Source organism: Balaenoptera musculus, chromosome 14 (genome assembly GCF_009873245.2).
Source record: "Balaenoptera musculus isolate JJ_BM4_2016_0621 chromosome 14, mBalMus1.pri.v3, whole genome shotgun sequence".
Lineage (NCBI taxonomy): Eukaryota > Metazoa > Chordata > Mammalia > Artiodactyla > Balaenopteridae > Balaenoptera > Balaenoptera musculus.
The window spans coordinates 43,145,400-43,167,924 of NC_045798.1; the positions used below are offsets into that span (position 1 = coordinate 43,145,400).

At 42.6% G+C, this 22,525-nt stretch overlaps 1 protein-coding gene across 6 annotated transcripts in view; it reads right to left on the reverse strand.

Annotated features, from left to right (window-relative positions):
* The window catches only part of KCTD1 (potassium channel tetramerization domain containing 1), a 181,066-nt gene that overhangs the window by 30,711 nt on the left and 127,830 nt on the right, over nt 1-22,525 (reverse strand). For 5 of the 6 annotated variants that reach the window (XM_036823132.1, XM_036823130.1, XM_036823134.1 and 2 more), the window contains one exon: nt 13,597-13,775. In XM_036823132.1, the coding sequence (XP_036679027.1) occupies nt 13,597-13,775 (179 nt within the window). Of the gene's footprint in view, nt 1-13,596; nt 13,776-20,007; nt 20,133-22,525 lie in introns of those variants that run through there. The other variant, XM_036823135.1, reaches the window with a different exon arrangement.

Sequence of the window (22,525 nt, forward strand, 5' to 3'; positions counted from 1 at the left end):
TGTACCACGGTCAACAATGTGCTGTCATAGTTGAGTGTCTTGTGTAATCGTCCACGCCCTTCTGGGGCTCAGGCTTGGTTTATCACAGTTTAAGAATTTACCCAAAGACATCAAGCCGGTCCATAGACTCGCTGGGCGGTAGGTGTATCTATCGATGTTTCTCCCTGTCCCTTCCAACAAAAACCAGAACCAAGCCCTGACCTGCAAAACGTTTAAAGAAACAAAAGTATCCCAGCTAATGACAAGAATTTCTCATGTTTCTTCCTCCTTTCTGTGATCATATATAGAACTGGACAGACTGCAGGAGTCATTTGATAACCATTTGCTTCCCCTATCTTTTGTTCACATAACTTTTCATTTGCAAGTCCTGAGTGAAAGTGCACTAAAGCCAAATCTTCTTTTACAAATAACTACTTTCTCGAAGTTTTTAAATCCACATAAAGGATTACAAATAGGTTCTTCAAGAGCCCTTCAGGACGTGTATTTGGAAATACAAACTGTGTCGTCACTGTTGGGTTTTTGTAATCGTCACAGATGTCTGCCAGAGTGGAGACCAGAGCTTCATTCACACTGATCATGGCTCCCCAGGTTTGCTTCGCTGTTATAACCTTTATTCCAGCCCATTTTAACGTGTCCAACAATTTTCTCTGAATTCCACCCTTCATGCCACCTTGTCCCTTCTGTAACGTATCATCAAAATGGTGATGTTGTGATGAAGTACCTTACGTACCACTAAGATTATGGATCAGCAGGATACACTTAAAAGATCCTTCTTTTTTTCTGTGACATTAACTCTTTTGCACCGCTTTGAGACTAGAAGGGTTTTCATTTTTTAGGTAAGCTCTGAAGCCCTCAGGGCCTTCTAAGCTGTTTTTAAAAAAAAAAAAAAAAAAATCAATTTTTGGAGGGGTGGCAGGCACCTAGCCAAGCCCTAATGAGGCTGGGTGGGAGTTCTGGAGCACGTTCAGCTCAAATCATGGAAACAGGTCTGGGTGAGTTCAGATTCACCTCTCGGTTACGAAGCTCTCTGAGCCTGGTGAGGTCCGCCACTGTTTGAAAGTGGTGGTTAGCTGTTATGCACAGTTGTAATTTATCTTCTGAATATGGGGAACACAATAAGAAAATTTGCACAGGAGTAAAAATAATCATTACCACCAAAAAAGATAAACAGCAAGGTCATTACTAAGCAAACCGACACATGGCGTTTATGTGGCAGCAGGAAGCCATTATCCAAGTGACTGTGTCATTTCTACTGACACTGCATCTTGATTAGATTCAGACAGTCCAGCAAAAAACTGTTATAACTGTGGGACTGAAGAAAGTGTTTTTTTTGTTTTTTAACTTTTTTTTTTTGCAAATGGAATTGCCACCCAATTGGAACTTCTGGGTGTCTGCCTTTGGAGTATGACCACATGAAATGCATACGCCTTGTAAGAGCACAACTGACTTCTCATCCCTCACCACCTCTCACATTCCTCATCCTCCCACCAGGACCACCCTGGGCACATTCAGAAGCCACACGTAAAGCATTATGCACCCAGTTCAGCTTGCTATTTTGGAGACAAATTGTTGCTACTTTCTATCTCCAGGCACCTTGAGAGTAATCATTCAGAAGCATAATATTGATAATTCATCAACTTGAGTCAATAAATCCTGCATTTCTAATGAAAAGAAATGGCATTTTAATAGGTTATTTATATACTGATACTAGAACAAACTGCCAGACATGGCAGATGCAGTGAAACGGACTCTTCTAAGACCACAGCTCAAGTTTCAGCAGAGGGCATCTGGGTGTTCAGTGGACCCATAAGGGATCCTTCAGTGTGACTTTCAGAGTTTTGTTTTAAGTCCTCAGAGTTTACATGCAAATTATAACATCATGTGATTTTGTTTTGAATAAATGCTTCTCTTCAGAAATTAAGGGAGGGGAAGTTTATTTTCTGCATTGGCTTAATAAAAAAGGCTCCCCCAACTTTAGAATAACTTGTGCATTGTTTTATTCCAGGCAAGAATACACACAACATAGACACCTCGCTGTATCCTGCACGGAGAAATACAGAGAGATTTCATCTCTCTGCAAAGTAGACCATAGTGGTCTGGGAAGACAGAATTAAGAGGTATATGGTAGACACAAGCTCTGGGGTGTGATATTCTGCCCACAAAGCTCCCTACGTAGCCAAAATGCAGTTTGTCTTTTGGAAATTCACCTAAAATTAATGTTGGTTCTCATTTGCCATAAAAAAGCTCTCGAACGAAGCACTCAACCAGAATCAGAGTTATGTGAGCAACAGAAACTACAGGATTTAAGGAACCAAAGTCATAGGAGATTTGTGAGCTGGGTTGTGGAAAATAACATTGTCAATTTTAAGCCCTTCTGATGGAACTGTTCTCAAGAACACAGTAAAGTGGAGCATATTTTTCACATATTAACCTTGTACGAAATTACCAGAATCTTCTACGAAATACCTACAAATTAACTTTTTCAAACAAGTAAATAAAACATATAGTTTATTATCAAAGTATTTCTTGTATGATGAGGCAGGAAACATGAAAGTACGATAACAAACACGGGGCAAAAACAACGCTGGCGTTGCCCAGTGACACCATTTATCACGACAGATCAAAATGAGCACAGTCCGTATTATTGTCCCAAGTGCTGAGAATCAAGCCAGAAGCACTAAGAAAAGCCTCGCTCTAACACTGTGTCTCTAGCCACACCACCGCTGTCCCCACCATGCTGCAGGGGGATGCATTGATGTTTCACTGCCCTTCTCTGCAGATCTGTGGCCCAAACTCGGAGATGCAGGTGAATTACCTGCATGCCAATGAAAACTGCTCATTTCCCTCACATCCTGGGATACAGATGGCGGCTGGAGACAAGGAATCTGCATTCTTTCCAGCATCTGGAGATGATCCGAGGGGCTCAGGGAGGAGATTATCAGTTGGAGGAAAACATTCTGAAGGCAGGTGTCACCCTTCTGTTAATCTGGCTCATTGGTCTCTGGGTTGTGACTGGATTGATTTATTCCCTTCTCCTTACCTTTTCCCTTCAGCGTAATTAGACTAGAAAATCCCTTTCCGGTCTCTGCCTTGAAGGAAAAAGGATGTTAATCTTTGCTGCCCAGATTGGACTAGGCTTGCCGTTACGATCTGACATCACTGTTAGCACCTGATGATTCAAAATGTTTGACCTTCACACTGCAGCAGCCCTGTGATGGCTGAGCTGCTCCAGGTCAGAGCAAAACTCATTCAACTCAACTAAGCAAAACTCATTCAACATTCGACAAATATTTATCAAGCATTGCCAGGCACAGTTCAAAGCACTGAAGACTACTGGTAGATCTATTATTTGTTTTAAAACTTAAAGCGTAAGCTTAGAGGGCATGTTTTAGAAATAAATTTAAAATCTTTTTAAAACAATTTTTCTGATTGGTGCAGGCACGTGTGTTTTGTGCAGTGGTGTGAACCTGAGATAGTTTGCTGCATCGCGGGGCACTCGGGTCCACTGCTCCAGTAGCAACAGGAAAGGGAGGAGCCCAGCAGAGAGGCGGTGACTAACACATCAGTGGACCTAGACGCCCCTAACCTGATTAGCAGCCCTACCTATCCTGGCATCAGGTAGACCGTTCCTTCCCGTGGGCACAGCGTGCTGGGGCCAAAGCTGGTCACTGAATGTTGTGCTAATGATTTTCTCTTCACAGGTCAACCCAGTGGCCATCAGCAGGTGGCAAGGTCACTGGTCCAAGGCCAACTTTGTCCCTTGCTATGGGATGACTGTGTGCACTGGACATGGGGGCATGAAAAAAACGAGCTTCCTGAAACCCACAGGCAAATAAGAACAAGATTCATTTATCCCATTGCCCAGTCTAAGGCGGTGCTTTGCAGACTTTTTAAAGTCATGACACACACAGAAAATGATAGCACTGTGTTTGTATGACACTGGGCGGCAGGAGAAGACTGCTCTCGGCAGGAGACCAGGCTGGGACCTCCGGCACCACGGGCAGAGGGCAGGGCTCACACACGCCCCAGCACTGACCCAGAATTAGGTGAAGGCCACCTTGAGAATAAAATAGCTTGAGATATTGTAGATGAGCTGCCCCCTTGGCTAAAGCTCACCTTTAGAACACAGTTCCAAAAGGTGGGAAGATGGACTGCATAGCTGAACACGGGAAGTGTTAGCAAATCCCGTGCCCGGGTCCAGACCAATGAAATCAGAATCTCTGTGGGAAGGACCAGGTTTTTTTTTGAATCCCAGTTGATTCTAACATGCCCCCAGGGTTGAGAAGCATGGCTATAAAAGAATTAAAAAACCAAGGTCCTGGTGTCAGAGTGGGAGTTGGAAAATCCTGGCTCTTCCCCATTTGCCGAATAAGGCTGAACACGTTGCTGAGCCTCGTAGAGCTGCTCGTTCTTATCTGCTAACTGGGGTCAGTAACAGCCCCACCTGTAAGCTTATGGCGGCACACTGAATGATATAGGTAACGAACCCAGCCCAGCTTTAAACGTACCTTTCTATTTTGAATAGCTTTATTCAATTATTTGACCTTCATTGTTTTGAGGATCTGGCCTCTGGGTACAGTATCTCACCCAGTAATTAATCCATATATCAAGCAAACTTGTGAATGTCCCCTGTGGCAGGCCCGATACTAGGTACCAAGAACACAGGGATGAGAACTAAGTAAGAAAGAGTTTTTCAGGAAGAGGGTTTCTAGCTAAGCTGAGGCTGAGTTCTCGGCAAGTGAGAAGTTAATAAGAATCGAGAACGTGACCTACAGTCCTGTCCTGAGCTGTTTCACGCTGAATACCCAGTGTTACTCCCCAACCACTGTTACTGCTCTGCCATCAAAGGCACCAGCACCATCTGCGGGGGCAAGGCGGCCCTCACCTTCTTCCTGGTCTAAGGATCAGGCTAAGGGATCCGCCGGCCTTGGTACTGTTTACCTCCCAGGGCCTTCTGCCCATATTTATTTTAACATCTGTTAACTCTCTACTTTGGTCAACACCAAATCTAACTTCAGTCACCACCAACTGCAAAATTACAGAAAATGTACCAGAAACAATATCATGGCTGGGACTTCCCTGGTGGCACAGTGGCTAAGAATCCACCTGCCAATGCAGGGGACCCGGGCTCGATCCCTGGTCCGGGAAGATCCCACATGCCGTGGAGCAACTAAGCCCACGAGCCACAACTACCGAGCCCGTGTGCTGCAACTACTGAAGCCCGCGGGCCTAGAGCCCGTGCTCCACAACAAGAGAAGCCACCGCAATGAGAAGCCCACGCACCGCAAATAAGAGTAGCCCCTGCTCGCAGCAACGAAGACCCAATGCAGCCAAATAAATAAATAAATAAATAAATAAAATATAAAGAAGTGACATTTGAACTGAGTTAATATAAAAAAAAATCATGGTTAATATAACTAGCAAGGTGATCTGAAGATGATGGTCTGGCCTGGAGCTGTTCCACACCCGTAGCCCAGACAGTAGACTTCACCCTGTACTTCCCTCCTGCTGAGATGAAGGGTGAACATATGTATTTGCCACATATCAGATAACAGGAGGTGAATCACAGAACTCAGAAGAGGCCATTGATCATCGATAAGGTGTGACTTGTGATACTGAAGCAACAATAATCTGCTTCTACATCGACTGTAAAATGTAAACTAGATTTTGTCTTAAAATGTAGACGAACTAATAAAGATGTATCCTGAAGAAACAAACCATAGAATAAAATTATCTTTAGACTTAACATAGGAAGCAAACTACATCCCAAGGCTATTCATCCTGTTTTATTTTTCTTCCTACTTTACTTACTACCAACTCAAATATTGTTAATTGATTGTTTACTTGTTTATTGTCTGTCCTCTCCTGCCCCCAAGTAAACGACAAGAGAGCAAGGACTTTTGTTGGCCAGTGTATGCCCTGGTTGACAAGGAACACAGAATAAATCTGTAGAATGAAAAAAAGAACATGACAGGGAAACTACAGGCCAGTACCTGTAATATGGCTGCATTTTTCTTTAAATGATTGTCTAAGATAAGACTTGATGATGGGCTTCCCTGGTGGTGCAGTGGTTGAGAATCTGCCTGCCAGTGCAGGGGACACGGGTTCGGGCCCTGGTCTGGGAAGATCCCACGTGCCGCAGAGCAACTGGGCCCGTGAGCCACAATTACTGAGCCTGCGCGTCTGGAGCCTGTGCTCCGCAACAGGAGAGGCCGCGATGGTGAGAGGCCCACGCACCGTGATGAAGAGTGGCCCCCGCTTGCTGCAACTAGAGAAAGCCCTCGCACAGAAACGAAGACCCAACACAGACATAAAAAAAAAAAAAAAAAAAAAAAAAATTAGAAACTCAGTTTGTGTTCTAAATTGTAAAAAAAAAAAAAAAAAAAAAAAAAGACTTGATGAGCTAGATTACTTTAAAGGCTAGGCCTATGTTGTGCCCAAGTGGCAAAGAAAGTTTGCTGAATCTGCCAGCAGTGCAGCCTGTTACTGAAGCTGGATTTTCAGCACTAAACAGAAAATCCAGTTTCATCGTTTTGAAAAAAAAAAAAAGTTTTTTGAAGCTGGTTTTATTTACTCTTTGCCTATATAAGCGAGGAGCAGTTTTGGAAAAGCATTATTATAAGATGAAAAGAAGAAACAGAGCAGAGGAAAACTTGTCTCTGTGATCCTGGAGAAACTTTCCATTTTTCATTGGCCAAGTGCTTTTCCTCCTTTTACATCCCTCCGTAAACTAATTTTCTTTTTTTTTAAGATCAACCAGTCAGAACTGCTCACCATTAGACTGTCCTCATTGTACGCATTTCCACAGGCGTTTTCCCAGCAGCAGGGATACGTTCTCTTTTTCCATTTGTGCTGAGACTATATAGGCCAGGTTGATGTCCACTCATCTAAAAACCCCCAATAGCCTATTCTGTGATTTTTTTTAAAAACTTGAGATAGATATTGAATTATAAATCATGCTGATCTAAAGAGCAGGTCATAATAAAAAGCTTTGTATTCAGTGCCACGCAATCATTCTGAAAGAAAGTTCAGGGAACTGTTTGGCAAACAAACAGGATGCATTAATTTGGGGGCATTTTTGTTGAGATCCTGAAGCGTGAGCCTGTGTGATGACAACGTGGGACGCACCATGTGTGTCTAGGGACCAGAGCGTGAACTGGAACTGTGAAGTCGAAATCAGAGCACAGAACCCCCAGCCCTGACACGGGATTACAGAAAACCCCCGGGGCTGGTGCCCAGCAGTTACCCGGAAATCCAGACATTAGAATTCAATTGTCCTGAGACAGCGGACCAGCCCCTTAACGTTGCAAGTGCCCCACTTTTCCTTCAGTGCAGCTCCACGTAAACCACTCTGGAATGGCCAGCACATCGGGGGTGAAGCCTGCCAAAACCAGATCTCTACTGGCAAGGCACACATGCCTGGCATCGCCATCCTAAAGCTCCAGATACACACACCCCTTGGGTGGCCATGGGTGTCGACTGCAACGTTGAAAGCTGAGTCTCTTGAGTTTTGCAATTACCTACATACGCCAGTGTGCTTAGTAACTCTGCTGCTATTTAGGAGAGACCAATTCAGCATAATCTCCTTATGTCGGAGTTAACTCATATACTTGGTTTAAAATATACAAAAGCTCTGTCAAGCAAGCAGATGGGATGGCTCAGGGGATTGTAACAGGAGATTGTGTCTTTCACCTCTAGGTTAGTAGCTCTTTTAGCTAAGACCCCTGCCTCACTGCCACCCAATAGCTGTGGTTAATCAGCAGTATCTGCCCACTTCTTGGTTTTAAAAAGTCCACATCTGAATAACCATCAACATAACTGCTGTTAATATTGTTTTTGTTCGAGGTGACAGTAAATGATGAAACAGACCTAACTTTGAACTAAGACTTACGTCTTCTTTTAAAGCATAGAACGTTTCTTTAATATCACACACACGTGTGGCTAAGAAGATATTTCACTGTCAACAGTAGGAGATTTTAAAGAGGCCATGTAATTTGGTACCAATATTACTTACTTATGACAAATTAGATACCTAGATTTTTTGTTACCAATGATGTTAGTGGGTACCTTGGATTTCTGAGTCAGATATAATCAGGTCTGTCCTTAAAATTTGGGGGGCTCAGGGCAAGAGTACAAGTGAGGTCCACCTCCCACATGTCTAGGTATTTACAACTTAGAAATCAGGGTAACAAATTGTTAAATATGTTCTATCTTCTTTGTATATCTATTTAAAAATATATATATATTTTTGGTTTTACTTATTTGATGTAAAATTACTGCAGATCTGAACTGGGTGTTTTTCTTGGTGACTGCAATTCAAAATAGCAACCAGAATTGGAGACTTGTAGGCTCCCCTGAAAGGGAACAGTGTTTTTCACTGAGGTGGTGTGGATCAGCCTCTGTCTCATAAACACCTCCGAAGAACTGTTTGGCATCTCACACGAAATGTTGGTAAAGTCAGACCACACCACGGATGTATGCAGTACTTCAGTTAATTTGAAGCCTTTATGTCCAGTCCTGTTAGCAAAAAAACCACTCAATAGGCTTCCCTGGTGGCGCAGTGGTTAAGAGTCCGCCTGCCAAGGCAGGGGACATGGGTTCAAGCCCTGGTCCGGGAAGATCCCACATGCCGTGGAGCAACTAAGCCCATGCGCCACAACTACTGAGCCCGCGTGCTGCAACTACTGAAGCCCGCTCGCCTAGGGTCCATGCTCCGCAGCAAGAGAAGCCACCTCAATGAGAAGCCCGCGCACCACAACGAAGAGTAGCCCCCACTCGCCGCAACTAGAGCAAGCCCGCGTGCAGCAACGAACACCCAATGCAGCCAAAAAAATAAGTGAAATAAATAAATTTATAAAAAAAAACCCACCCAATAATGAAAGTGAATAACAACATAAGTAATTAACCTTGTTGTAAAATATAAAAGTCAACTTGCATATTGAATCCGTCCTCAGGGTTTACAAGCCAAAAAAAAAAAAAGAAAAATAGGGCATGTGGGTGCACAGACAGTGGAACCAGGTAACCTTGCTAATTAAAGAAATGAAGATCAAAATGTATTTTCTTTGGTGGAATGGCCATTATGATATAGCATGGGAGATTCATTAAGTAAGAGGCCTGTGTTCACTTGGAGGGACCATGCAAAGCCATATGGTTAAAATCAGGATCTCTTAGGAAAATCGCAGAGATTCTCGGTTCACTGGTCTGGGGCGTGGCCTCTCATGGCCTTTTGATGATTTGCAGGTGCTTCTAATGTTTAGCTGCGTGGTCCAATGTACCACTTTCTGGGGACAATGTTCTAAAGGTAGTCTTTAGCCCAGAGGACAACAAATAGAAATAGAATAAAAAATCACCCACAATATTTCAAAATGGAGTTAAGGACCTTTGCAGGACCTTTGAAATTATAGAAGGACACAACATCTTTTAGGATCACTTGTTACAAACAACTTAGTACTTTTACACTACAAGTCTCCTCCTGAAATCTTAGAAAAGAAAACCGAGGAAAAAGCCCTTTTCCCCTCTGGGCTACACCAAGGAAAGTGTGGGTGAGAGAGGAACCAGGGTGCTCTAAGAGGGAGAGGGGGCAGGGAATGGTCCAGTAGGGTGAGACGTATTCAAGACACCCAGGATCTAGAGAACTCGACTTGGAATTATTTGTAATTCTATGGTCAGGCGCAACCTAATGTCCTACAATTTATCCCCAAAAGGTTGATATATGTGAAAGATTTTCCCAGAAGTTGGAAGGAGCATCTGACATCTGCGCAAAAAGCATGAAGAACTATTTCTTCCCTATATCTTTGACTACTAAAAGTTGTGGACGGGTCCCATTAAACTGACTGCTGCTTTGAAATGAACATTTAATTTCTTTCCAAGCACCCCCTCCACCCCCTCCCAAATCCAAGAGGAAGCAAAGCAACACACAGTGGTCCATTCAACATCCACAGCATTGTCTTCCAACCAATGTCGTCTGCTTTAGGTGTAAGCAACAGAAACAGAAATTACTTGTAGGGCTTGTTCCCAAAAGTTTGGACATAGGCTTAAAAATATCTCCTAACAAAAAAGATGATCTTGGAATAGCTCGGCAGTTCCGAGACAGGTGCGGACATTAAAGATAAAGGACCAGAAGGTGCAGGCAAGGAGGCCCTTGAGCCTTTACGGATCCAGGCAAGTATTCAGAAGTGAGGCTGTTTCTGTGGTCTAGGAAATGAAGGAATGGTATATATTTGGAATTTGGAAGGCAGTTTGAAAAGAAACAATTGCTGGGTTTGGCAGAAGATTAAGTATAAAGGCAATACTACGTGTTGGGCACAGGGCCATGTCGTGCTTTCCATAATCACATTTAATCCTCCCAATAACCCTGGAAGAAGACGTATTTGTGTCTATTTTACAAGACAGAAGACAGGCAGTTAGAAATTGGACCTATCCATGGCCAAACAACTATTAAATGGGAGCGTCAGCATTCAAACCTGGGACTAAAGAACCACATATTATTTTATTTTATTTTTTTTTTATATTTATTTTTGGCTGTGTTGGGTCTTCGTTTCTGTGCGAGGGCTTTCTCTAGTTGCGGCAAGCGGGGGCCACTCTTCATCGCGGTGCACGGGCCTCTCACTATCGCGGCCTCTCTTGTTGCGGAGCACAGGCTCCAGATGTGCAGGCTCAGTAATAGTGGCTCACGGGCTTAGTTGCTCCGCGGCATGTGAGATCTTCCCAGACCAGGGCTTGAACCCGTGTCCCCTGAATTGGCAGGCAGATTCTCAACCACTGTGCCACCAGGGAAGCCCCTACACATATTATTTTTGATGTTGCTCCCAGGACACTGGGAGCATAGAGGTGACAGTGAAGCATAGAGAAAGATCGAGAAAGAAAGATGAACAATTTTATCTTTTCTAATTAAGTTGGCGAAAGAGAAATTCAATTTATGATGCATGTAAGTATCAGGTTTGGGGAGGGGGAGGTTTAATGAGATTTTTTAAAAACTCTGTGCATATATATAGTTCCGTGCTGTCCAACAGCAATAAAGAGCGAGACACGTCTGTAATTTTGTGTTTTCTGGTAGCCACATTAAAAGAGTAAAAAGAAACAGGTGAAATTAATTTTAATATATTTTATTTAACTCTATTATTATTTATACGACTCAACATATTATCATAGTATCACTCCAACATGAAATCAATATCAAATTTTTGAGATATTTCACATTTGGGGGGCACTAAGTCTTTAGAATCCAGTGTATATTTTACACTTAAAGGACATTTCAGTTTGGACCAGCCACACATCAAGTGCTCAAAGCTGCACGTGGCTAGTGGTTCCCATATGAGACAGTACAGATACCGAGAGCGCTGGATCCGTACTGAGATCCATGAAACGTGATGCACGTCTCAGGGGGAAAATAACAAGGGACAAAAAGGGGACTCTTAGAAATACCCATGGAAAGTTGGCCTGAGGAAGGTTCTCCAAATGAGACACTATCAGAGGTCTTTAATACTGACAAGCATCGAAACGATTGAAGCGGCAAATGATTTGAGAGAGAGGAACTGAATATACAGAGTCCCTCACTGTCTATCTTATACCACTGCCAATACACCAAGTGACACCAGTGAGCTTCACAAAAGCCAAAACCCTGGTGGGCCTTAGTCAGTGGGAAGAGACCCACCCAGCTGCAATGAGCACGAGAAAACCTACCATTTACGTCACATGCAAATAGTGTAATGACTAACTTCCCTCCTGTATCACAGTCTAATAATCAGACTGAAGCAAAAGGCCACCAGATCAGACCAGTGCATTCTGCTATCGTCGAAACTTGCTTTTTGACTCATGTTTGTTTGGTGACTTGCCCCCTAGAATTAAGTGTTCATCTGAAGAGGCACAGTGATTTTCTATTGTCGATGTTGGTATTAGAAGGTTAGAAGGAATGGAAATAGACTTTTTTTAAAAAAAAGAGCCTCCTTATATAATGATACTCTTAAGAAATATAACCATCATGTAACAGTTTTGTAGCATCCAATAACAATGCATTTAGGGAGGGTGGAGACTCAGTAATACTAACAACTGACTGATATGATCATTTCATTTTAAAATATACATTTTTTTTTAATTGTTATTTTTTTGGCCATGCTGCACAGCTTGCAGGATCTTAGTTCCCTGACCAGGGATAGAACCCATGCCCCCTGCAGTGGGAGCATGGAGCCCTAACCATTGGACCGCCAGGGAATTCCGAATATACAGGTGTTTTGGGTAACTGAATTTATAACATCTACTTTTTAAAAAACATTTCATGTCTATTGTAGAAATTAAATCTGGAAATTGAGAGGGAAAATATTTCATCTTTTCTCAACCTTCACATTCCTTCATAAAATATCAGATAGTGAAGTGAGACTAACAAAAACCAAAAAAGCAGTCTTTGTGCAGTTATGACAGTGATTTGTATGTCAGTGCTCTCTTCTTGGGCTGTAAGTTACCTGATACCTGTCATATTGTAGGAGGTTCTCAGAAATGCAATGAGTGCTTTTCTGAAGGCCAAGTGCTGTGTTTCCATTGCATTTGAGCAGAAACAAGCAGAGAAACACCCTTTCTCCTGACATCAGCCCACGTGAGCTCATGCCTCTTCCTCTACCCACCAGCCGAGTGGCCCGAAGATAAATTCCCTAATAGGATCTGCCTCAGCCCCCAGATCTAGGTGGAGCCAGGAGGGGTGTCCTGGGGCACAAAGTAAATTGTTTCCTTGGAAACTCCTTTAGAAACGGTTGGGTGGCAGGACTTCCCTAGTGGCGTAGCGGTTAAGACTCCACGTTCCCAGTGCAGGGGGCCCAGGTTCGATCCCTGGTCAGGGAACTAGATCCCACATGCGTGCTGCCACTAAGAGTTCATATGACGCAACTAAGGAGCCCACCTGCCGCAACTAAGGAGCCCACCTGCCTCAGCTAAGACCCAGCCCAACCAAATAAATAAATAAAATTTTAAAAAAAGAAAAAGAAATGGGTGAGTGGGGTGTGGGAGGGGAGTTTTCATCAGCGTGGTGTACACGCCCATTTATAAACCACTCTCCCCCTTCATACCCTTTTCCTATTTGCTTATCTGCCTTGAGCGTTCATAACTTCCACTGCCCTTCATTTTTTTTTCAGACAAGGCTATCTTTCTGGACTTCTGCCAACTGTTCTAAATATACTGCCCTACTGATAAGAGTCTCTCATTTTTTTTTTTCTCCAGTTCACAAGTTGGGCCAACTATAAAATTCTAAGACTTGATAAAAAAGTGTGTTTTAGAAGAAGAGGACAGAAGAAAGGTCAGGGGTAGAAATCATCATCCTTTGTTTACTACGCTGAGAAATGTGAAGCTCTCAGAGGAGTGAAATATCACAGAACTCCATTCTCAGTGACACTTTCACACGTACTCGGCTAAGCTCTGGATCAAACCCTGACTCGTAGGAGATTTACGGTCATGTCCCAGAGCCGCCTCCATAACAGGTGGCCCACATGACGCTTTCATGTCCTACCCCTGGCCCTGGCGAGGCTGCACTGCTAAGCTGGTCAAAGGAAAAACAGTTAGATCATCAAATACATGCACTTTGGAGCGTGACTTTGCGGCTTTTCGGATTACCTTGATTCGGGGTATTTGGTGAGGGTGGCCAGGCTGCTGGTGTACATGTGGCCGCCCACGTCGATGTGGACGGGTGCGTTGGATTTTGTGAGCTGTGCTGGAGTAGGAATGCCTTGGTTGTTCAGTGGAGATGCAGGAGATCTAGTGATCAGAGGTCTTGACATATTGGGCCGACTGTCCTATAGAGAGATAAGCAAGTTTAGACATGTCTTCTTTTGTGGAGAGAAAGGAAACCCATACATCCTACAGAAGAAGCCAGTGACTAGTGTTGATATTCGTTTGGCAATAAAATCTGGAAGATCAGCAAGCTCTCGCTTTTGTTGTAATGAATATCACAAAGCCCCCCAAATCTGTAACAAAGAAAAGGAAAACTTCCCATGCTCAGAATCAAGGAGCTGAGCTAATGTTCATCTCACATCATCCCACACACTGTGATGGCTTATTTTACTAATGAATTCTCACATTTAACAACTGGTTAATGGCATGTGGAGAACCTACTATTCATTCCAAATGAAAAGATAACACTTAAAACAGTCCACTCTAAATAAAATACATATGCTTTATCCTTCTCTTGGAAAACGTCCTTATTGCTGTAGGCTCGGGACAAATTCAGACCTTTGGCACTTGGGGTCTGCAGAATGTTTTCTTCAATTTCTATCTTCCAAATCAGGAAGAAGAGGACATGACTGGTCTAGCCACCAGCTCACATACTCAAAGCAACCTTGCAAATAGGCACCAGAGGGGCTTCCCTTCCCTGGTGGCACAGTGGCTGAGAATCCGCCTGCCAATGCAGGGGACATGGGTTCGAGCCCTGCTCTGGGAAGATCCCACATGCCGCGGAGCAACTAAGCCCATGTGCCACAACTACTGAGCCTGCGCGTCTGGAGCCTGTGCTCCGCAACAAGAGAGGCCGCGATAGTGAGAGGCCCGCGCACCTCGATGAAGAGTGGCCCCCGCTTGCCGCAACTAGAGAAAGCCCTCGCACAGAAACGAAGACCTGACACAGCCAAAAAATAAATAAATAAATTTTTTAAAAAGTGAAATTCTTTAAAAAAAAAAAAAAAAAAGCACCAGAAGTTCTTCAGTCAACAGATGAAAAAAAAAAAAAAAATCAACCCACACTCTACCCATCTGGTTCCTGCCTCTCTCCCTATAAGACTATGGAGCTGGGGACACTTTGAAAAGAATGTCCCCTCCAGTGATTAAGTATGTGCTTGGGAGCCACGAGCAAGCCGCTCTTCTGCATGCTGGGCTCCTGGAAGAGATCAAGTTCCCAAGGCTGGGCTGAGGCAGATGTCCGTGTACAATGTGCTGCCCCACAGGCAAAGGTACCACGGGAGCAAACGGAGCATCACGTGACGGCAGTGAGAGTGTGCTAAAGAAACTGTACTCTTGAGAAAATAAAATATGACATCCTTTCCATGGATACAATATAAATATTTCAAACACTATTCAGACATGGTTGATTGCTTTTAAATTAGAGCCCAAACCACAGACAAGTCAAGTCAGGTCTCTGGCACTCAATGAAGGGGGTCAAATATTTAGAATCTACGATTGAGGAATAAGCTAAAATAGCACTTATGTCTGAATTCTGCGAGGCGAACGCCACAAGGATACTCGCAGGTTTATAATTTAGCCAGAGATTGTTTGCAAACATGCAAACAATGTGTGGTAGCGCCAGTGATAAGGCATAACAAAGGGATTTTGAGAAATGCCTTTGATGGAGATTACAAATGGGAAGTCATCTAGTTTTTGTGCATAAAGCCCAGCATGATGAAATATAAATTTGCAAAACATCCTAGATTTTATGATCCGAAACAGCTTTAGGAGTTACCTGGGGCACAACTGTTAGACTAGTTAGCATTAACCACATGTCCAGGCAAGACTGGGAACGCACGTGCTTTCTGAAACTCTGCATCTACTGTGAACGGGGTGGTGATTGGGCCTTTACACAAAATGTTGACCATCTGTGTGGTGCTTTTCTCCAGGCTGAATTAAACAGAGCTCAGGAACAGTCATAGAAAAAAGAGCTAATGTTTTATTTCTTAAATTGGGTGATGGGTTCGTGGATGTTCCCTGTGTTATTCTTTATACATTCCTGTATATTTTTAACAATGCAAAATAGATATTAAAAAACACAAGGGATGTTTGTAACACAGAGAGAAAAGTGAAAGAGGTACTGGATAGGGGAAAAAACTAAAAACCAAGGACACAGTTGGTAGGAAATATAAAAGAGTTAAGGCTGGGAAATATTCAAAGTAGCATTTTAAAATTTGGGTGTCAGAAAATGCATGTTTCCTTTAAAAATACAATCATATAACCTCGACTTTTAAGAGCTATGTACTACCTGACTTCCTTTTAGAAAATGATTTCTTGGCTAAAGACACACACACACACACACACACACACACACACACACATTCCCGTCTCGGTTACAATTCAGTCCATCGCAGCACCGCATCATCTGTAATAGTTTTTCAGTTGGACACATTCTATATCCTGCCTCTGGGTGCTCGGGCGAAAATGAACAGTTTTGCAGGGTTAATACTGTAGTTAGACTGTGACCTCACTCAGCACAGCTCTAATTCTGTGAGGTCTATGGAGAAGGAGGAAAAAGTGAAAGCATAACTGATCGGTTGCAGGATTCCAGATTTCTCAGAATATGTACCATGTACGCTGAAAATCGTGTATGTATAGATATTGCTAAATTTAAAATTAAACCAGTGTTTCCTCAGCTGGGGGGTGAGGGGTAATGGGGGAATTAGCCCTTAAGGGCAAGCAGGAAGTTTCCTAATGGCTTGGCTCAGGCAGACTAGTAAGACTTTTTTAAAAAATTGAAGTACAGTTGATTTACAGTGTTGTGCTAGTTTCAGGTGTACAGCAAAGTGATTCAGTTATTTATATGTATACACACACACATACTTTTTCAGATTCTTTTCCCTTATAGGTTATTACAAACTATTAAGTATAGTTCCCTGTGCTATACAGTAGGTCCTTGTTGGTTCTAGTAAGACTTGACGTGTTATAATTGGTCCTTGGTGAGCCTTCCTACCTCTTCTCCGAGGCTCTCTCTTCCCATCCTGGGAGCTTTCTGTGTTCCGTATTTGTCCCGTTAGTTAGATCATTTCTAAAGCATTAACTGCCATTAACTAATGGAGTTAAGGGTTTCCACTCAGTATTTTCTGCACTGAGGCAGGCTGAAAGAATGCACAGGCTGGGGTGGGGGAGCATATTTGGGCCAGGTGGTCTTGGCGCTTGTAGGAGACCCTCGGATCTATTACATCAACTCCAGATGCTTCAGTGACACAACTCTGGCCCTCCTTCCCCTCACCAGTGACCGGAACTGACACCTTCTCTTTTTTATCTGTAGATGCTGAGGTCCCGGATGGGATGCCTGAGCCTACAGAAGCCACTTCCCTACCAGCCTAAGGATGAAGCCAATGCCCAGGATGGCTGATCTGGGTCCTCCCTGGCACTGCTGAGACACCAGATCAACCAACTCTGAGCCTCCAATCTCTTGATTTCCTGATACTTGGGAAAATAAGTTCATCTTTAAAGCTGGTCTGAGTTGGGATTTCTGCTACCGATCCTGATTCCTACCCTTCCTGGATACAGCCGCCTCCCCAGGAGGTCACGCGGCTCGGCGAGACTTGGCCTGTGATGCCAAGAACAGCTGCCTGCTGCCAGATGCAGCAGAATTTTCTATCATATTATCACCATTCTTCAACTACACATGCCCATTTTTAATTGCTCGCCCAGCACCATCTCAGTTTGTATATGTCTTTTAGCCTCTCACTTCTGATGAGACGGAAACCATGAACTTTAACCAGAGAGAGGGCAAGCGTCTCGGATGTGCCATCATCACTGCCGGAGAAACAGCTCAGAGCACCGAGGTGTATCCGGAAGGGTGGCCAGACAGAAATGTGTTTCTGATAATCCCCCTTCTGGAACTCCTCATCCGGGTGGTGGGCTGGGGGAAGGAACCCCACTCTAACATTAAGTTACTTGGCTATTGCCCCTTCCTTGTGCAGCCCACTGTTTCTTCCCTCCACAGTCCCAGGCAGTGTCCCCAGGGATGGACATACACCAGCGAACAGGACAGGCTGCTCCTGTTCAGTGGGAGAGAGAAGCCAGGAAACAGGCAGGGGAAGGCCAGCAGCTTACTGTGGTAGCTTAACTGCAGGGATACATAACCCGGTCTTGGGGGCTGGGAGGTGGGACGTGGAAGGCTCCCTGGAGACAGTCTAAGCTGAGATCTCATGGATGAGAAGTCAACTCACAGTGGGATGCAGGAAGGAGAGCACACGGTACATTCTAGAAATTAAAACTTCAGTACACTGTGAGAATTCTTCCACTTGTTTTCTTCCCAAGTATGGAGGGAAAGTGCAGGAAACAGAAGCTTGTAAGACGATGGTCTGAGGACCACAGAATTAAATGGTAACTTACAATGAAAACATAAGTAAACCCACCGTAACATCCTTATGAAGGGAAAAGGGGAAGAGGAAGAGGAGGGAAGCTCATAGGCAGCTTTCTAAACAGCGCTGTCCAACAGAACTTTCTGCAAGAACGGAAACAATGTTCCATATCTGCACCATTTAGTAGGGTGGCCACGAACCCCATGTGGCTATTTGAGCCCCTGAAGTGGCGCTAGGGCGACTGAGGAACTAAATTTGTAATTTTAATTTATTTTAATCAATTTAAATTTTAAGGTAGGTAGGCCAAGTGTGGCTCATGGCTGTCATATGGGACAGCAGAGTAAACCTTGCTTGAATTTTTCTTAATCTCTGGACGCCCAAATCATGATAAACTTGAACTTATCACTCAGGGAGAAGCAGGGACATTTTAAAGTGAGTACAAATGGTCTGCGACTGCCCCCCACCCAACACATGCATTTCCCTCTCCCCTTCTAACAGTATTTCTCCCTTTTTTTTTACTGATTTTATGAAAATAAAAGAGATTAGTAACCACACAGTGGGGCTACTGCATACCCATCTCTGGAGCTCAGAGAGCCAGCGCTGAGATGTAAAAGCACATCCCGAACGACTCCCTTCCCCCGAGGTGACAGACAGCAAAAGGAATCTGTGATGACAAAGCTTAGAACACTGGCCACCTTTTCTGGGGGGCGGGGGGTAGCTGGCTAGGAGGGGATAAGAACAAGCCTTCTGGAGAGCTAGAAAAGTCCTGAATCTTAATCCCGGAGGTTAAACAGTTGTATACGTATGTATGTCTAAGATTTATTCATTTAACTCTTTTTTTTTTGATGTGGACCATTTTTAAAGTCTTTACTGAGTTTGTTACAGTATTGCTTCTGTTTTATGTTTTTGGTTTTTTGGCCAGGAGGCATGTGGGATCTTAGCTTCCTGACCAGGGATCGAACTTGTACCCCCTGCATTGGAAGGCGAAGTCTTAACCACTGGACCACCAGGGAAGTCCCCTATTCACTTGACTCTTACATTATACTTAAAAAGAAAATAAACCAAAAATAATCTTGGAAGAAACTCCTCCAATCAAAACACTTTCCTGTTCAGATACTCATTTAAATTTCTGTGAAATACAGTCTTCTTTTAAAAGCCAAAAAGACGTCTATTATTCCCTCTCGTAGGATTCACCAAATCTGACTCTAATACCCTGACATGAAACAGCACCTGAAATTCTATTTCTAATTCTTCTTTCCCTCATTTCTATCCTGTAGATATTTTCCAGGCATGTTGATCAGTTTATCTTTAAAATTTCCATTTCCCAGCTGCTTTCAGTCTGCGGCTTCCTTGTAGCTTAATCATCTATCTCACCTATCCAACAGAGCGGCAATGATTTTGGGGGAGGATAGTCCTTCAAGGGATTTGACTTCAGGCATCTTTCAAAAGAAGCTAATGAAAACTTTGCCTCCTAAATCTAACCTTGCTGTGTGCTGTTCAAACAGGAGCCCCAGGGGCACCGCCTAGAACAAATGAGCTAAAGTTTAAACTGAAAGTTTTAATGACTTTATTTGTTAAGAATATATGCCCCTGTCTCATGTCACGTTTCACTATCTGGTAGGACTATATTACCTCTATCACTGGGAAAAGAAACAGGTTTCTTAGGGATACTTCCAGAAAAGCATGTCTACGGTAAAATATTTATCTATATTATTTGATATTATAATTCATAACATTCAGTAGAGCAGCGAAGGAATCCAACACAAATCATAACTTTTCCACATATTTCAGCCTGGGTTTAAAATACACGTCTTTATATCACACACACTCTCACACGCATACTCAAGTAGCTTCTAAATTATATGGAATGCATGGAGAATGGAGTGTTCTGATTGATTCTGTTTTCTGATAGTTGGCCAACCATTTAGGCCATGAGCCTGTAATCAAAGTGTCTTAGACCAGGATCCTGATTCCTAGGATGGAAATCTGTGGTTACCTTGGGAGGGTTAGTTTAGAGCTGACACAATCCTGTTGGACTCACAGTGAAGGTTTTTTAGAGAGAAACATCCCTTCACCGACCATAGTTACTCAAACGGGTAGTAAGACTCTCAACCATAAAGCCAACATATTTTGTAAGGGCCCTCATTGTTTCTTCATTCAAGTAGTATTGATTGGGCTCCTACTATGTGTCAAACTTTATGGTCTCTTCTGACTTTAAATAGCAGAATGACCCTGGAGAGAGAGAGAGAAAAAAAAAATCTTTTCTTATAATATCATATAGGTTTAAAAAAAAAACAACCAAGCCCTAGCATTATTTCAAAAGACTGTTTCTGTCAATCTCTGAAGTCAGCAGAGAATTAGGCTGAGAAGTCTTCTGAACATCCAAATTTGATATCAAATCTTCCATTCACTTTATTCACAGGAACTCCCTTCAAACTCGTAGAACCTGCTTACTCTTAATTCAGAGACGTATAACAAGTGTGGTCATTGGTTTTCTAGCCTATACAAGAATCATCCAAAATTAAGTCATCCCCAGATCAAACCTCAGACTAACTTAGATTGGAAAGTATATAGTATATTGAAGAAAATTTTCTGCCCAAATATGATAAAGAAAAACTTCTTTTAAAGGTAAGACAACTTTCAAAACTTTATATAGCTGGGAAAAAAATCACCTACACAGAACACCTCAAGTGTACAGGAGAAAGAGCCCTGGTTTTTGAAATCTGAAGACCTGGTTTGAGTTCAGGTTCAGCCTTTGTGTCATCTTGGAGAAGTTACCAAACCTATGCAACTCTAGTTTCCTCATCTATAAGACAGGATGAATCTTCCCACCCCACAGAGAGATAAAGCTGGCAGTGGGTGAGATGTTTGTGAAGGCATACAATATAGTGCATGGCATAGAGAAAGACAAAGGAAGTTTCTTTCCTTCTGCACGTGAAAAATGAAATTTAATACACCAGTACACCCGATGTACAGAGAAGATGTCTATGGATCCAGTGAGAAGTATAGAGAAGTTTTAAAGCAGTTGAGGAGGTAAGACCCATGGGTGAGAAAGACAGCGTTTTACACTGATAAAGTACTACATAGTGGGATATAGATAAATAAAAACAAAATAGGACAGAGCATAACAACATGTGAGTTACGTGCTTTGGACAAAGCCTATAAAAGGAAGTAGAGAATGAGATCATCACAGTAGGTTCATAAATGAAATGGCACTTGAGCTGTATTAATATTTTTTTCAGATCAAATCTTAATTTCACAGATTAAAAAAAAAACGGAAATCAAAAATAGGAGACTTCAAAGTTGTTTCAAAATGACTAGCAACTGTGTTAAATTAATCTGCAATTACTTCCTAATCTGAAATAGCAAAATGTTACTCTTCTTGCCTTGGGCCAGGAGTAGGGGTTACTATTGTTTATCTATTTTAATGCACAATCTTTGCCAGATATGGAGTGAGTGCCCTCAATGTGCCTTTTTCCCCTCCAGTAATGAAATACATATCCAAGAAGTTCCTGTATTAGATTATCAAGCTGGGACCATGAAAAGAACAACTATTTGCCAAGATTTCTCTGCTTTTTTTTCCCAAAAGCAAAGTGAATTTGTAAAAAGAGAACACTTTGATAGAGTTTTGCTGTGTTTATTATAGCTGGATTAATTTTTAAATTAGATTTCTTGGATATTTTTAAATGTACTTAAAACATCATAGAGTATTTTAAAATAGACATTGTAGCTCAACTATGGATATTACTGGTTTTTAAAAATTAAAACATAGCATTAAAGCGAAAGCAGGCTCTGTCACAGTTCTATAGGGAAAGGCCATTTTTTTGCAAAAATATGTGTATGTACCATGAAAAAAATTGAAATTAAATGCACCAAAATATTAGTAGGGGGCAGGACTGGGTGATGATGTTACAGGCAAATTTTGTTTTTGTTTTTTTCTCTTGTGCTTTATGGTGTTGAACATTTATTACTTTCAAAATTAAAAAAAATATTATTTTAAAAAAGGAGAAAAACAGCACTATTTTGCTCAATCGAATCAATTAGTACATACTCTTGGCACACTGTTATATCTTACTTTCATAATCAGCATTTTTTGGACATTTTTAAATGAAGGACTGAATGAAGAAATACAGAAATGGAACAGAACTTAGGGGTAATGCTTTCTTTCCCTTTATTTTCTTGCCAGGGAGGAAATGTGCGGAACAGAAAATTAAATGGGCCTCAGGTCACGGTAAGCTCATATTTAGCTGACACAAGTCTATTTAGTTTGATCCTGAAAGAAAGGGGCAGGGGCCTATGATTTCTACACTCTTGGGAGCTATCTGGTCATCTGTCCCCTCCCCCAGGTCCTCTCCATTCCCAGATCTAAAACCCAGCAAGATTATAAAAGCTGCACACACACACCTCCGGTGTTTCCAGAAGTCGGTTCTGCACCTGCTTTCTTGGAAGGAAGATGCAGATGGCAGCAAAGGTTGACGGTGAAACAGTACCTGACACTCAGAGAGGGCCTAGTC